At 32.7% G+C, this 15,283-nt stretch overlaps 1 protein-coding gene across 3 annotated transcripts in view; it reads right to left on the minus strand.

Annotated features, from left to right (window-relative positions):
• CSMD3 (CUB and Sushi multiple domains 3) overlaps positions 1–15,283 on the minus strand; it is a 539,260-nt gene that overhangs the window by 97,759 nt on the left and 426,218 nt on the right. For 2 of the 3 annotated variants that reach the window (XM_042869064.1, XM_042869063.1), the window contains 6 exons: positions 12,001–12,114; positions 11,252–11,347; positions 10,203–10,406; positions 7,630–7,754; positions 3,209–3,305; positions 2,161–2,265 (listed from right to left, as the gene is read on the minus strand). In XM_042869064.1, the coding sequence (XP_042724998.1) occupies positions 2,161–2,265; positions 3,209–3,305; positions 7,630–7,754; positions 10,203–10,406; positions 11,252–11,347; positions 12,001–12,114 (741 nt within the window). The remainder of the gene's footprint in view (positions 1–2,160; positions 2,266–3,208; positions 3,306–7,629; positions 7,755–10,202; positions 10,407–11,251; positions 11,348–12,000; positions 12,115–15,283) is intronic. The other variant, XM_042869066.1, reaches the window with a different exon arrangement.

Here is a 15,283-nt window from a genome sequence, read left to right on the forward strand (position 1 = left end):
AACAGAACAAAGGAAAACATAAAGCGTCCTTCAATCTACGGATAATAGCGGCTGTGTCTTCCCTAGATAGGGATATATAGAGTGAAACAGCTGGTGCCTATAAGTCAAGATCCACATTAATTGCAAAATTTTTATCAGCTTCTCATAGTCTGGTCATTCACTATTGTCCATTACTGTTTTAAGGCATTAGATGAGATCACAGAATCACAGAATGGCCTGGGTTGAAAAGGACCACAATGATCATAGAGTTCCAACCCCCCTGATGTGGGCAGGGTTGCCCACCACCAGACCAGGCTGCCCAGAGCTATATCCAGCCTGGCCTTGAATGCCTCCGGGGATGGGGCATCAACAACTTCTCTGGGCAACCTGCTCCAGTGCGTCACTACTCTCTGAGTGAAAAACTTCCTCCTAATATCCAACCTAAATCTCCCATGTCTGAATTTAAAACCATTCCTCCTTGTCTTATCACTATCCACCCATGTAAACAGTCATTCCGCTTCCTGATTATACATTCCCTTCAAGTACTGGAAGGCCACAGTAAGGCCTTGTAACAGTGTGTCTCTATTTTAAATTTCAAAACAATCTTGATAATATATATATTTTTTTTTTAATTGGTTTATGGTGTATTTCACAGATTTTATGAAGTTTTTGTGGTCACTTAATTCTATTTCATACTTGACGGACCACTCCGTCAAGACTCCACTTCAGTAGCCATCACACATGCACAGTAATTTATTTAACAGCATATCTTTACAAAATATACTGCATATCACGGAAAATTTTAATTCAGTTTACTATGTCAGCAATTCAATATTTTTCACAATAATTCTACCCTTACATTTATTTCTAACAAAGTTTACAGTTTTAAACATTGCTTTGAGATTTCCTCACTCCATCCCAAATTCTGCATTATTTTCTTAATTGCATATCTCTATCACTTGTACATGAAGTATTAATTTATTATTAATCTTGATAGTTCACTGAGCTACTGGCTACCAGGTATCTTCTGAGATACCTTCTAGTCAACATTCTTCCCTAAATCACATTTTTTCAGCTTTTACTTTTATGTACTCACTCACAGAGCATATCTTGAATATGTACACAAACTCTCTCTCATACAAACTGTATAAATTCATGTACACACCTATCAAACTTACATCTATTGTCTTTGGCATGGAATAACACTTGTAACAATATACTGTGAATGCTTGCTTTATTTAGAGATGAGAGCTGCATATCAGTAGTACACTACATACTTCAATTTTTTGTACAGTGTGAACACAGAGGCATTCTCACTTGCACTGGATTCAAATTCATATTATTTTATTTTCCTAACTTCCTATGTTTTTTCTCACCAAGGTTGTAGAAGCTGAGACAGTATCTGTATTTTAAGGAAGCAGAAGGATAAATATAACCTATGATGAATGTTTAGACATGGAAAAATTAGCATTTTTGCAAGGCTGTGTTCTCCGACAGACTAATCAGATGAGAGCATGGGATCTGCATACTGTAAAACTGACAAGAATTAACTATGAAACAATTATGCAAATCAGACTGCAGAGCAAATATGAGCAGAGGGAATTGAATAGCCTGGTAAAAATAAAATTCAAACAAAACATCAATGACTGTCAGAATGCCAGCTAGTCAGATCAGGCAATCTCTTTCAGACAGCAAGTATGTCTATAATTGCAGTCTTTTCAGAAATAATAAAAACATTTGAAATTATTCTCCCAATTTATTATATATTTAAATGACATTATATAGTGAGTATTTTATTTTATTGGTCATAATATCCAGATTTTGATAGCAGTAGGATCGGCAGGAACAGCTGCTGTGAGGAGGGGTTAGGGGCTGCCCTGGGCCAAACACAGTGATTCCAAAGGGCTCCACTGCTGAGTCTACCAGAGAAGCTTGTTGGGTGTGCATTTACTCCTGTTGTACGCTTTGAGAAAGTGAAAAAGAAATGTGGAAACGATATGAACAAAACATCCCAGTCCCTGCAGTTTCAGATTTTACCCATGTAATTAAATGAGAATCTTACCAATGGAATTGAAGGAACTGTATGAGGCTCATGATGTGCAATAAGATGGAATATTCTTTCATACCACTTAGGTCTGGAACTGAAAAGCACTCTTTATTAATTGAACACCTTTGCATTACCTGTATACTCAAGATGAAATCCAGCAGCAGATACGCTGATATCAGATTGAAAATTTAGGTACAGATTATTTGATGTGCTATTTAGAAGTGGAGGTATAGTTGTTCCTGAAAAGAGAAAGAAAAATATTAATGAAATGCAGAGAAATTAAGTACGTGAAGAAATGTGTGTGTCCATAAAAAGACAAAGAGTGAAGGGGAAGGAGAAGATGGGCAGGTTTGCCAAAATCATCTAGTCCAAATCCCTATGCTTTGGCCTGGACATCTTTCATTAGATCAGGTTGCTCAAAGCACTGTCATCATGCACGGCTGTCAAATATCTGTCTTTATTGAAAGTTTTAATGCATTTTCAGTACACCACATCATCAGAGACATGAACTATAGGCATCCTGGGAAGAAAGGTCTAATACAAATTCATATCACCCTCTTTTATCAAGAGAAGGATTCAACTAGGATTTTCTTGAAAGCAAGAACAAACTTCCTAACAGGAATAACTTTAAACATTACAGCCAAATATATAAAGCAGCTGTGAGCACATTTGGTAGGGCTATTCCTAAAAATGTGCTTGATTAGTTATTTGTGTTTTGGCATGAGCTTGTAACAAGAAACTCAGAATGACAAGACAAAAAACTCATCTATAATGTCATTCATACATGTGAATGGAGTAGAATAAAGAAAAATTTAAAAGAGCAAACAGAACTGTCTCATTTATCTAAAATAGAGATAAGGAATGCATCCTTCAATCATGTATAATTTCAGGAGATATCTACTTCAGAGGTCAGTATTTCTAATGCCTGCTTTAAGAGTGGACAAATGAGATTAATATTCATAAACATCATGCCTACAGCTTGGCATGATGAATATTATTTCATTCCTAAAATTGTCAGATTTTCAGCCTTATGAAAGTCTACTAGAATGATGAATATAATAACAAAAATACTACCAGTTGTTAATTATAGGAGTAGCAAATGCAGAAAAGAAATAGAAAAAAGCAGTGTGTTTACAAAGCATGTTGGTTTTGTGAAATACTGATTGTAAAATCTTCTGTCACCTGAATAACTTCCAAGCCTTGGGGCATTGTTGTCAGCTCCATCATAAAAGTCTAAAGAATCCCAGTTGTGTTCTGTAGCAAAACTCACCACTTGCACCTACAAAAAAAAAAAAAAAAAAAAAAAAAAAAAAAGGCAAAAAATACATTGTAGACCAGACCACACTGTATGTATCAGAATAGAATAGAACAGAACAGAATACTCAGGAGTTCTGTTGCTTTCAATCATAAAATGTTGTTCCTTAGTGTTATTGTAAAGATAATGAAAGATATCATTAAGTGAAGACAATTCAATTGTAACAATTCAGTCGGATTTAATTGCCAATTCAGACTCATGAGTTCTGTGACCCTTAGTGACAACTACATATTATCACTGACAAGAGTTACACAGCAATCTGGGCAAAGAATATTATTCTAATACCCAAACTACTTGAAGGACATTGAGGGGAAAATATATACTATCGCCAATTACTTCAGCTTCTTTGTGATTCTTTCTAGTTTAGACAGAATTAAAAACAATCCCATAATGATGTAATTCACATTTTCAATTCTTACTCCACATAAAAGCAGACTCTTGTGTTTCGCTACTATCATCTATGACTTATCTCCTGGGAAAAAGTAAGCACTATCATGCTGTAAGGCAGAACTTCCACTTCATCCCATCCAGAGATTATAATATCCTCCCACTTGTCGAGGGAGCATGAAAACACTCACTAGAAAATAAACAAATGGCAGCTTCCGGTTCCTGTTCTAGAGGGAAGAGAGAGTGAGGAATTTTTTATTTTTATTTTTTAAGTGAAATAAATGAAAACCAAATCAAGAGTGAGAAAAACAGGAATTAAACTCAAGACATTCTACAGGATGAGTACCTTAACCACTATGCCAGAGAATTATTCTTGCTTTTCTTCTGTCTTCCTTTTTCTTCCTTAACTATTCTCCTAAGTGGAGTAGCTTCAACAACAGATATAAGCATAGTTCCAGTGCAACTAGGTAATTATTTTTCTAGGTGGAATATGTGACTCAAACTTTTTAGGAATGTTGAGGTTATCTAGCTGTTTCTCCAGAGCTTTAAACACTCTGCATTATATAGGCATTGGTCAGATGCTACAGCCAAAGCAGGGTTGATTGATTGATTGACTGATTGATTGATTTCAGAGCAAAATGGAGGAGAAGCCCTGACTCCTTTGGAAATACTTAAAGGAGCTCTGGATTGCGCCTTTAAAGGTTATCTAGTCCAAGTCCCTTGCAATGAACAAGGACATCCACAGCTAGAACAAGTTGCTCAGAGCCTTATCTAGCCTCACCTTGAATGTCTCCAACCACCAATGTGCAACCACCACATTTCTGGAATACCTGTTCCAGTGTCTCACTACTTCTACTATAAAATAAATTCTTCCTTATATCCAACTTAAATTTCCCTTCCTTTAGTTTGAAATCATTTTCCCTTGTTCTGTCACAACAGACTCTGCTAAAGAGTTAGTTATTTTTACAGCTTCCTTTTAGATACTGATAGGCTGCTGTCAGGTCAACCCTAAAGCTTTCTCCAGGCTGAACAGCTTCGAGTTTCTCAGCCTGTCCTTGTAGGAGAGGTGTTCCATCCCTTGAATCATTTTGGTGGCCCTCCTCTGGATTTGCTCCAACAGATCCACATTTCTCCTGTACTTAGGACTCCACATCTGGACACAGTACTCCAGATGAGGTCTCACCAATCCACAGTAGAGGGGCAGGGTCACCTCTCTTGTCTTGCTGACAGTGCTGCTTTTGATGCAGCCCAGGATACAGCTGACTTTCTGGGCTGTGAGGGCACAGTGCTGGCTCATGTTCAGTTTGCCATCCACCGATATCCCCAGGTCCTTTTTGGCAGGGCTGTGCTCTATCCTTACATCTTCCAGCTTGTTTGTTGTGACTCTGTCAGGAACACACGGAATACAAAGTACAGGTACCTAGGAAGCCTGCAGACTGAATTTAAATTTATCTCATGTTTTTAATGTGTTTGCAGTGCCAGATTGCTTCTGACTGCAGGGCTTTTTTTTTTTTTTTTTTTTTTTTTTTTTTTTTCATTATATATAAAACATCTAATTTAAAACATCTATTTTAGTATAAGTCATGCATGTTATGGCCCTAGCCTGCCAGTGTAGCCAGTAAATAAAAGACATTCCTTCAGGCAGTGAAGTAAGAATCTATACTAAGCGTTTTAAATTACCTGCTCAAGGTGCCTTTCTGACTTAGTTTATAAGGAACAACAGCAGATAAAATTATTGATGTTTAAGTTTCAGATATTTAAGTTACGTGCTTTAAGATTGGTTTTCAACTCTTCGAATTTACCCAAATCTACCTTTAAATCTTTGCTTTTTGATTTGATATTAATGATTTGATTTGATATGATTATACGGTTCATCATTTACATCTGGTCACACTGTTTCAAAAACTTCAACAATGTAGTTATTCCCACCTAAATAGTTTAAACACTCTCACACACATTTGTATTATTTTAATCTCCTTTCAAGATGGGAAAATATCTCTGCTACACTGAGAGATTACTGATCAGGTAGAATGTTCAGATATTTAAAAAATCTCCATAAACTTAAGGAATTATCTAATGTGGATATTCAAGATCAGCATTCCTTTGCAAAGGACAAAATCAGTCACCCAAGTTTTCAAATGTTTCTTTAAGTAGCTGAATTGCAGTATAATAACTATCTATGTATATATAATGTATTTGTGACAATTTATTGCTCTTGCCTATGAAAAAAACCCTAAAATTATTTCAGTGCCATATCTGATGACATTACTGGTTATAAACTTCTGTTCACTTCTCAAATATATCTCAGTAAACATGGTGTGAGGGCTTCTGATGTATGCTCTGTCTTACAGTTCCTCTATCATCTGTATTCAGTTCAGAGTCTTTCTCAGAGCTAGTGTTGAAAATCAGATGAGCCAAAGGATCAAGCCTAAGTATCATGCTTTGCAACTGCCCATGATAATGGAAAGAAAGGGTCACGTATTCACTAGCTCTTTTTTTCAGAAAGAATTGTGAGAATTAAAAAAAAAAAAAATAACATTACCAAATGCATCATCATATTATGGCTCTTAAGCAAAAGAACATCATGCAGGTTAGACACCTAATCTGAAATCAAAGCTAGCAACTTAGTCACCTAGTGCATTCTGTGATAAGAGATAAACACTTTAAAAAATTGAGTGCATAAGTCAAGACACTAGATACAATAAGAGACCAGTAACAGTGCTCTAAATGATCCACCAAGCATTTAGCATTCATTTCAATTTGTACAGGATATACTGAGAATAGAATCCTAACTTTGTTAACTATCATAAACAAGTTATGTTCAAAATCAGTCTCAAATATGATTTAGTTTTCTAAATACTATACCTGACAGACACTGGTAGCTTTGAAATTTAATTCATAAACTTTTAAATGTTACCATGTATGAACTTAGGTGTTATTCTGTAAAGAATTTACATTCCTCTTAAATAGTTTTAAATAAAGATACAATTTTTACAATAGCAGAAAACTATAAACTCACTCTACTTTGAAAAATTTTTCTGGAGAATACAGTAAAAGCTCTTTAATTTATTGAAAACCAGACACAATAAATGATCCAAAATGACTTTCTTGTTCTCTTTCCACAACTTTAAATGCAAATTTAGAAATATCTTCTGCTTCAAATGGTCTCCAGTAGGAAACTACACCTTTATTAAAGCCTTACACACAGAAACAATTCATTTTATTTTATCTTTTTTAATTGAAGCAAGGGAAGGAATAGAAAACTTACTATCATGTGTTCATGGTAATTCGTATGTTAGAAATATGATCAGGTTATAAGTTCTAATACATTAGACAAAACCACCTTTCTGATAATAAGATTTCTTGTAATATTTCACTACGTGACTTAATTATATGGATTTTTATCTGCTATATTTTCCATGTTCTGAATCCATTTTTTTTGTAAAGAAGAATTTTGTCAATTTTTTAAGGGATTCATCCCATACGAACTTTCATGATAATATGTAAAACAACATAGCTTCTAGGACAGCATGTATAACCTCTCCAAGAAAAGACCTATTTAAGAAAGATGTACATATCCAATTTTAGAGAGAAAAACAAACAAACAAACAGAAAGCATATCTATTTCTTCTGGCTTCTTACTGAAAGACCTAATGAAATGATCTATTTTGAATTACTGGTGATTTTTCTAAGTTAAAAGATACAGATATAGCTTTCAAGATGTCTGTAAATCTTTCATCCTTAAGAACTGTATGAATGAAAAGATACAGAATAAGTTTAATGTTGATAGCCATTAGTGAGAGAAAGAATGCTTGAATAAATACTCTTTTCATGCTCTCGCAACAGGAAAACCAGTTTTAAATGCAATAACAGATAACAAGAAAATACTAAATATACATACTTGAATCCCAGCTCCTTCTGGTACTGTGATTTTCCACACACAATTCAGATTGTTGTCATAAGGCTCGGGGTAACCAGGAGACAAAATGGTCCCCTTGCGCTTTGTTAAAATTCCACCACAGGGCACTGAAAAGAAATGAACAAGGCAAGAAAAGAAGTATGCAGCTTCAGAAGTGAGAAACGTTGTTAAAAAAAAGCTTACACAGTATTCAGCTACTGAAAGCTTTTCTAAATTTATGCTACATTTAAAATTTTATGTTTGCTTCAGGAAAATAAAGTCTTGAATCTCAAAAATGTTCTTTTAGATGATAAAAAAATATTAAGGAAAATTATGGTTCTGTCAGTTTTCAGGGTTGCAGAATCATTCATATTTTCTTGTCTTATTTATTTGACCTTTAAGAAAATGAAATCTACTGTACAATTTCCTAGCAATCTTACAAATATAAAGCATTATTGTTAATGTTTAAGAATGAAGTTTGAACACTTATACATTGCATTACTCTAAAGGATATAAATATGTCGTAAGAATAGTCTTAACATTGCTACTTTGTTTAAACAATTAATTTCACTAGTCTTGATGCGTTGACAACTCTCAGCTACTATGACTTATGCAATTGCAGACTATGGTTCTGTCATATTAGTAAGAAGTAGCCAAATGCTTTTAAGACTTTTTTCTCATCATATACCTTCACATGGATTAATAAAAGTGTTAAATATAATTACACACAATTACAGTTTCCCTTCTGAATATCCAACTTAATTGTATCTTGTCTAGATCATTACATGCTGTAAGAAGGACAAATAAAATTTCAGCTTAATCTAGATACAGATACACTACTGGTATTGAAAAAGCTGAAGGAAAAGATTGATGAGATGGTTCAACAAAACTGCTAGAAAATGATGTATCATTTCTATGCAACACTAGTAAGTTCTGAACTGATTTCATTAGATAAGAATATGAAGATTTAGAAAATAAATAGAAGAATGCTATTTGTCTAATACTGAATACTGTAACTACATTTTAGATGGCATAAAATTTATATAATCTGTTGGGAACTATATGAATAAACTAAAGGTCACTGTTACTTAAAACGTTTGAATAATTGCTTGTAAAAAGATGAACAGGTAGAATAATTGATGTCTGCTATCTGTAAAGAAACAAACATTAACTAGATTTAAAAGCAATTTGATAGGTCATGTGTACTACTTCAGTTTTTAAATTGATTTAATTCAATGCAATTTTCATCTCATATATATATTATCACTTTTATTAACACAGGTCTTCAAACATAAGGTGACCTATAACCCTTTCTCAGTTCAACTTGCCTAGAGACAGATAGTTTCTCTTTTACAGACTAGATAAAGTATATAAATTGTGATCCACAACCAAAATAATTGTTTATATTATTTGTGCTATTGCAATATCTGAAAAGTGAATAGTTAAAGGATATAAACAGTACATTTCTACCAGTTCAACCATTATAACTGAGAATAAATGTAGTATAGATAGTTCAGTTTCTTACTGATATATGTAGGCAGCTCCAAAAGTAACACCTCTTATTTATTTCCATATATACAATAGATACAAAAAACACAATAACATTGTTTGATAGAATAAACTCTCAGCTACTAAATACTATTTTTCAACAGTCACTGACATTTGCTATGCAATTTCACTAGCAATAAACAAGAGCATGCATGCTACATGTAAAAATCTGCACCAGTGGAAGTTACCCACAGTTTCACAGCTGCTATTGTGGCACCATTGCTGACATTGACCACTTTGTACTAACATCCGCTGTTTGGTCTCCATAAATGTTCAGCAAGCATTGTTGAATGCCAAGTGGGTACAATTTTTTCCACATGGAGACGTTTAATTATACACCCTTGCTTACATGACAGATGCCATTTTCTCAGACTGCTCCTCTGCTGCTCTCTGTCATGCTTACCAACAAAATGTAACAATATAGATGGAAGGATTAAACCTGCACTCCTATACCACCAACGTCCACATTTGGCATGGTGAGCCAAGGTAAGAAAATATGAGGCATTAATTTTGGAGCAGCCCTCACAACAACTGTGAATGCTTCCTTTGACTGAAAGAGTTTGAAACATTATTTATGTATAATATTTGGAAAATCATATTTTATGAATATTACCGCAGTGGTACATAGTCTTGATCTCTATCAAAATTTTAATATTTTGAAGGATATATATATATATTTTTTTAATCATTCAGTCTCTATTAAGTAGCATCAGCTGATTAAGCACAGGCTATTTAATATCAACATAATTAAAAACTTTTCTTCATTTTCCTTTCCTTTACTCCTTAACGCTGAGGTCAGTTCAATAGTGTGGCAATAGCAGAGTACATTCATGAAACTGCTGAAATATCACAGCAAGTTTAGAGTAAAAAGAGTAATAGAATCTTGCCTTGAATGGAGAAGAAAGTGAATAAAAGTAGGCAGGAATAAAATACTGTGTGGATGGCAAAAAAAGAACACACTCAGCTAGAAATAATGGCCTACAATTTTGGAAGCAATTAGTTTTATAAAAAAAGTTTTACGAACTCACCAACACATGTAGGGAGTGAATCATTCCACTGTGCCAATGCATTTGGTACTGTATCACATCTAATTCCTGTTGACCCATGGAGGATATATCCTGGATTGCATTCAAACAGAACCAAGGACCCAACTGCAAATTCATTACCAATTCTTTTTCCAAATCTTGGTTCAGGCACAGAGCTGCACTGTGTTGCACTTGTTCTTGGAACAGCTGCAAACACAAAAACAATTAGGGATATGAATTCCAGATTTGATGAAAGAATGCAGAACTTGAACCACAAATATTCAGAATAATTAGAGGCAACATAAAATTATTTGAAACTTAAGAATATTTGCTTAATCCCCAAATTGATCTTCACAACATTAATTACTTGACAGAGCCATTTTTTAGAAGAGCGTAACACTGATATCCTTACCAAGATTAAAAACAATGTAATGAATCCATACTGAAACCTTTCTAAAATGGCACTGAACAGAGATACTATTGTGAAATATTCAGCCAATACAAAACCACATTTCTGCGTCAGGTTGATAATGTTTTTTTTCTTTTTTTTAATGCTTATTTCTTCCTGTCAAATCAAGATTTAAATATAATGGAAGAATGAATTGCAATTACAAGCACTGATATTTTACAATTTCTGTGTTTGACCCATAAAAAGGAAAATCATGCATACCAAGAGAAAGAGCTTAAAAATAGCAAGATTACTGATTCAACTACAAGTAATATCATTTACTGTTATTCGTATTTAAACTGAGAGATAAGCCAGTTTGAGCAGCCAGATCAATCTAGCATTAGTCAGATTAGTAAACACAGAAAGAGCTGCTATATATAACTGTCTTAAATTTGGAACCTATCTTACGCTTCTTAAATAATTAGTTTTTTAAATACAGATACAAGAACAGTCCTAAAACATTATTTAAACAGTCAGAAATAAAGAAACTTGTTAAATCATTAAAAGGCTATTACTTTCCTCTACATTTTTTCCCTGTTCCACTCTCTTGATATGCAATTTGTGGAAAAAATGAATAAACATGCATTTTTCCAGGATGTCTCACCTTGATAAACAAAATGAAATCCTTTAGCTGTTATTGGTCCAACTGAAGTAAATCTAACTGTGATCTGGTTACCTGAGCTCAGTGGAAGGGATTCACCTACTCAAACAAAGCAAATACAAAGCTATCATAACCACTTTTTACTAAAGAAGCATTCAAAATAATTATCAATAACTTTGCAGTTTAAAATAACACCCAAAATACAATTCTACTTCAGTAACTTTACTAAATATGTATGATTTCAACATCTTAAGTTGGCAGTATTATGTTGTTCTAAAAAGAGATTGAAAATTGTCTCAAGTACTATGAATATATGTATTTCCCTCATAAATAAAATAATACATATCTTTACACAACATACTTCTTTAAGACAAGTGTACATGTGTATAAACTATACAGTTTCACTTTATTATAAATATATGTCTCATTCCCTTTTAAATGTCTAATATTCATTTTAAATTACTCACTGGATAAGAGCAATAAAAGCACAAAGAAAGAAGCCCAAAAAACTCACTATAATAACCAAATATTACAAGGAAATAATATAAAAGAAAAGATCTTATTTGGCTTCTGTTCCTTCATTACTTAAAACTGTTCTGAGTGATTTTTTCTTTCCAAATCCAGATTTCATATACTTCTCCAAATTGTATCTAAGACAACATGAGCTTTCTTTTATGTTTCTTTCACCTGCTCTATTTTTATAGGTTATATAAAATGAACAACAATTTAATGACAATCCTATTAAAAGATACCTGAATGAGATCCTGAGAGGGAAGATAACAAGGATGACTGCAGAGTTGGGCCATCGTATACTTCAACCACATCATGGAGTGATGTCTGGAAAAATACAAACTGGCCAAAAACCACTGCTCAAACAGAAAGGAGAAAAAACAAGAAGCACCAACAGCCAAACATAAGGAACAGGAAAAGAAACAAGAGAGAGAACAAAATAAGCATTAATATATTGATATCAAAAATGTTTTATTTGAAAATATACTTAGTTGATTTTCCTGACCAGTTAATCAAATATCATTGCATACACAGTTATTTCTTGCACTGTAAAAGCAGTAAAAAATATAATTCTGCATAAAAAAGAGACAGTGAAGATCTACGTATATTTTTCATATAATACATTTTTATAAATAAAATATTTTATTTCATAAAACATATTCATACATAATTGTTAGAAAATTTTAATAAAACACTTATTTCTACTCTTGAATACATTTTCAAATTTTTTTGCCTCCTCACCAAAATTATCAGTCCAATGTCCACCTTGATAATTCTAGGGAAATTGTTATATAACTTGTTTTATATTTTCATTTTGTTGATAAGCCCCTGAGTGTTTCACAGGCTGTGGAATGTTTCATTTTTCTTAAGAACATAAATATTCAGTGCATTTTTTACATTTGTAAACTAGATGAACAGCTAAATCAAAGTAAGAAATGTTTGGGAATTCATATGCTGAGTCAAAATCATATTTATTTTTTTAGTCATATTGGTTGAACAGCTGCATACAAGAATGTTATTTTTGTTCTTAAGTTCAGCACATTCACATCAGCAGGTATTTGCCATTTCAACATATGTAAACAATGAAAAAGAAAAATGACCATACAACAGCATGAGTACCCTAGTACCTACAAAATATTTATATCTTAATTTTATTAACAATATTAGCAGTGGATGGAAAAGTGTCATAAGGATTATAAAGGATTTAAAATGTGGAAGTAAAAAATGTAGAATCAGTAATGGTTAAAGAGAAAAGAATCTGTTCTTGGTTCTGGTTCCTTATCCAAGTTAGGAATTTAGAGGTAAACATGGGCTATCAAATTATTATATTTTATATTTTATTGTAATACATGAAACTAGGCACTTACAGTTGGGTAAATGTATACATTCTAATAAAGCCTAATAAAGTACATGAAAAAATATGAACCCTTCTAGTTGTCTTTTTTTTTTCTTTTTTCTCTTTTTTTCTTTTCCTCTTTCCCTTTCCCTTTCCTTCTCCTTCTCCTTTTCCTTTTTCTTTTTCACCTTTTTCTTTTTTTTTTTATTTTCTTCTTATCTTTAAAACATTTCTATAATTAAATGTGCATACATTTTCTACATTGTTTCATTTCTACCTGCAGCCTTTGCTTATAACAGAGGTAGTTCATTGGACACTAGTAATATTTTATAATCATCTAGTCATTCAGCACAGTGTTTATGATACTGCTTCTCAGATGCATTAGTGATTAATGCTATAGTCCTTTTGAAAATCAGAATAATGAGAAAATTGTCTCATATCTATTTTAAACATGTTGTGATTTCTAATATTGTTTTACCAAGTGAAAAGCCAATGCTTGAGAATTTAAATATCTGTGACACCAGACAATTAGTGCTGCTCATACTCAGTGTATGACATTATGGCTGTACTGGGAAAAAGTGCATACTGTAATGACTTATCAGTTAGTAAGCTTTTACCTTTTGTACTCCCATGAAGTTACATTACACTCAGCTTGGAATTTTTTATCTTAAGGAAATGATGCATATGTTAACTAGAAAGAGAATGCCATTTTAGTCTCCACAAAGCAATCCACAAGTTAATTTAGCATATTAGCTCTTTAAAGAAAAAATTTCTGTGGTTCAAATTTAGGAAAGCAGCAAGCATAATTAATTTTCTTCATGCAGCGAGATGAGCAGGAGTGTCTGTCATAAATTGAATTTTCAATATATTAAATTGTTTAGAAAAGACGAACAGTTGCAAATTATGTTGATGTTGTTGAGTAAAAAAAAAATATAACTGCAAAGTTACAGAAATATATTATGGTAACGAATAGCTAATAATGAAACATTAGATGAAAATCATTGTAGAGAAGTATAACGTATTGCATATTAAAATTGTTCTACTATATATTCAGAATGATGGACTTTAACTGAATATTAACTGTTGTTGGTGAGATCTGGAGGTTAAAAAAAATGATTCTGCTTCATAGTGCCATAAATAAATAAATAAATAAAAGTACAAAAAGGATAGAGAAGGATGAAAAAATATGCAATGTATATCAAGAATCAACAAAATCATAAGATATATGGAGAAACTGAACATGGAGTGATTTTTGCTGTCCTTTCCAGTATTAGAACTGGAAAGCACTAAGTGAAAAACATATGAAAACTTATTTAAATCTCAGATGATGTTTTTTTTACAGAATAAACATTTAAGCTGTGGACCTGCTTGCTAACATTTGTCACAAATACTAAACCTAAATAGGCCAAAATGCAATTATATAAACTAATGAAAGAACTCATAAGGAAGAGTTACTAAAACCAAACATGTCCTGAGCTTAAACTTTTTTATTTGAACTTCCACATTTATTGCTGTTTAGAGGACACTGTAGTAGGTAGTCCCTTGTTTTCTCACCCGGTATGGTGGAATTCTTATGCACCAAGTCCATGGCTTCATAATTTATAACTACTGAAAATGTAAAGTCTTGATTTAAGTACTTAAAATGATAGGATTGCAAAACACATTTAAGCAAATTGTGCCATTTTCCAGTACTCACATTGTTTTAATAGCTGTGCGTATTCCTCTGTATATTTCTAATTAATTTAGGTCTAAATTTTATTCAATATGGATTTAATTTTGCAATTTACAGCATTTTCATATGGTAACTGATATACTATCTCATACTTCATTATAATGGTTAAAGTTTGATAATGTCAGTTGATAATATTTGATAATACTTATGAATAGTGATCATAATAGTGACAGTGACAGATACTTACAAATAGTTATTTCTAATGGAGGTATGCATAAATATATCTGAAATTATTTCAGTTCTCTTAAACATAGCATTCGGATAATCAATAAACTGAAAAGATTACACCACAAAATGCAGCAACAAGATGTTTATATGACATTTTATAGTACTTAATTATGTATAAACACTACAATTGCACATGTTGCAGGTAGAATAAATCACTCCATGTTTAACTACATTGTTGATGGCCTTGATTCTCTCAAATGGTAATAAAAATCTTGACACTCTGGTCTTA

The sequence above is a fragment of the Lagopus leucura genome, unplaced genomic scaffold (genome assembly GCF_019238085.1).
Source record: "Lagopus leucura isolate 7727_CA_CO unplaced genomic scaffold, USGS_WTPT01 Super-Scaffold_100002, whole genome shotgun sequence".
Classification (NCBI taxonomy): Eukaryota; Metazoa; Chordata; class Aves; order Galliformes; family Phasianidae; genus Lagopus; species Lagopus leucura.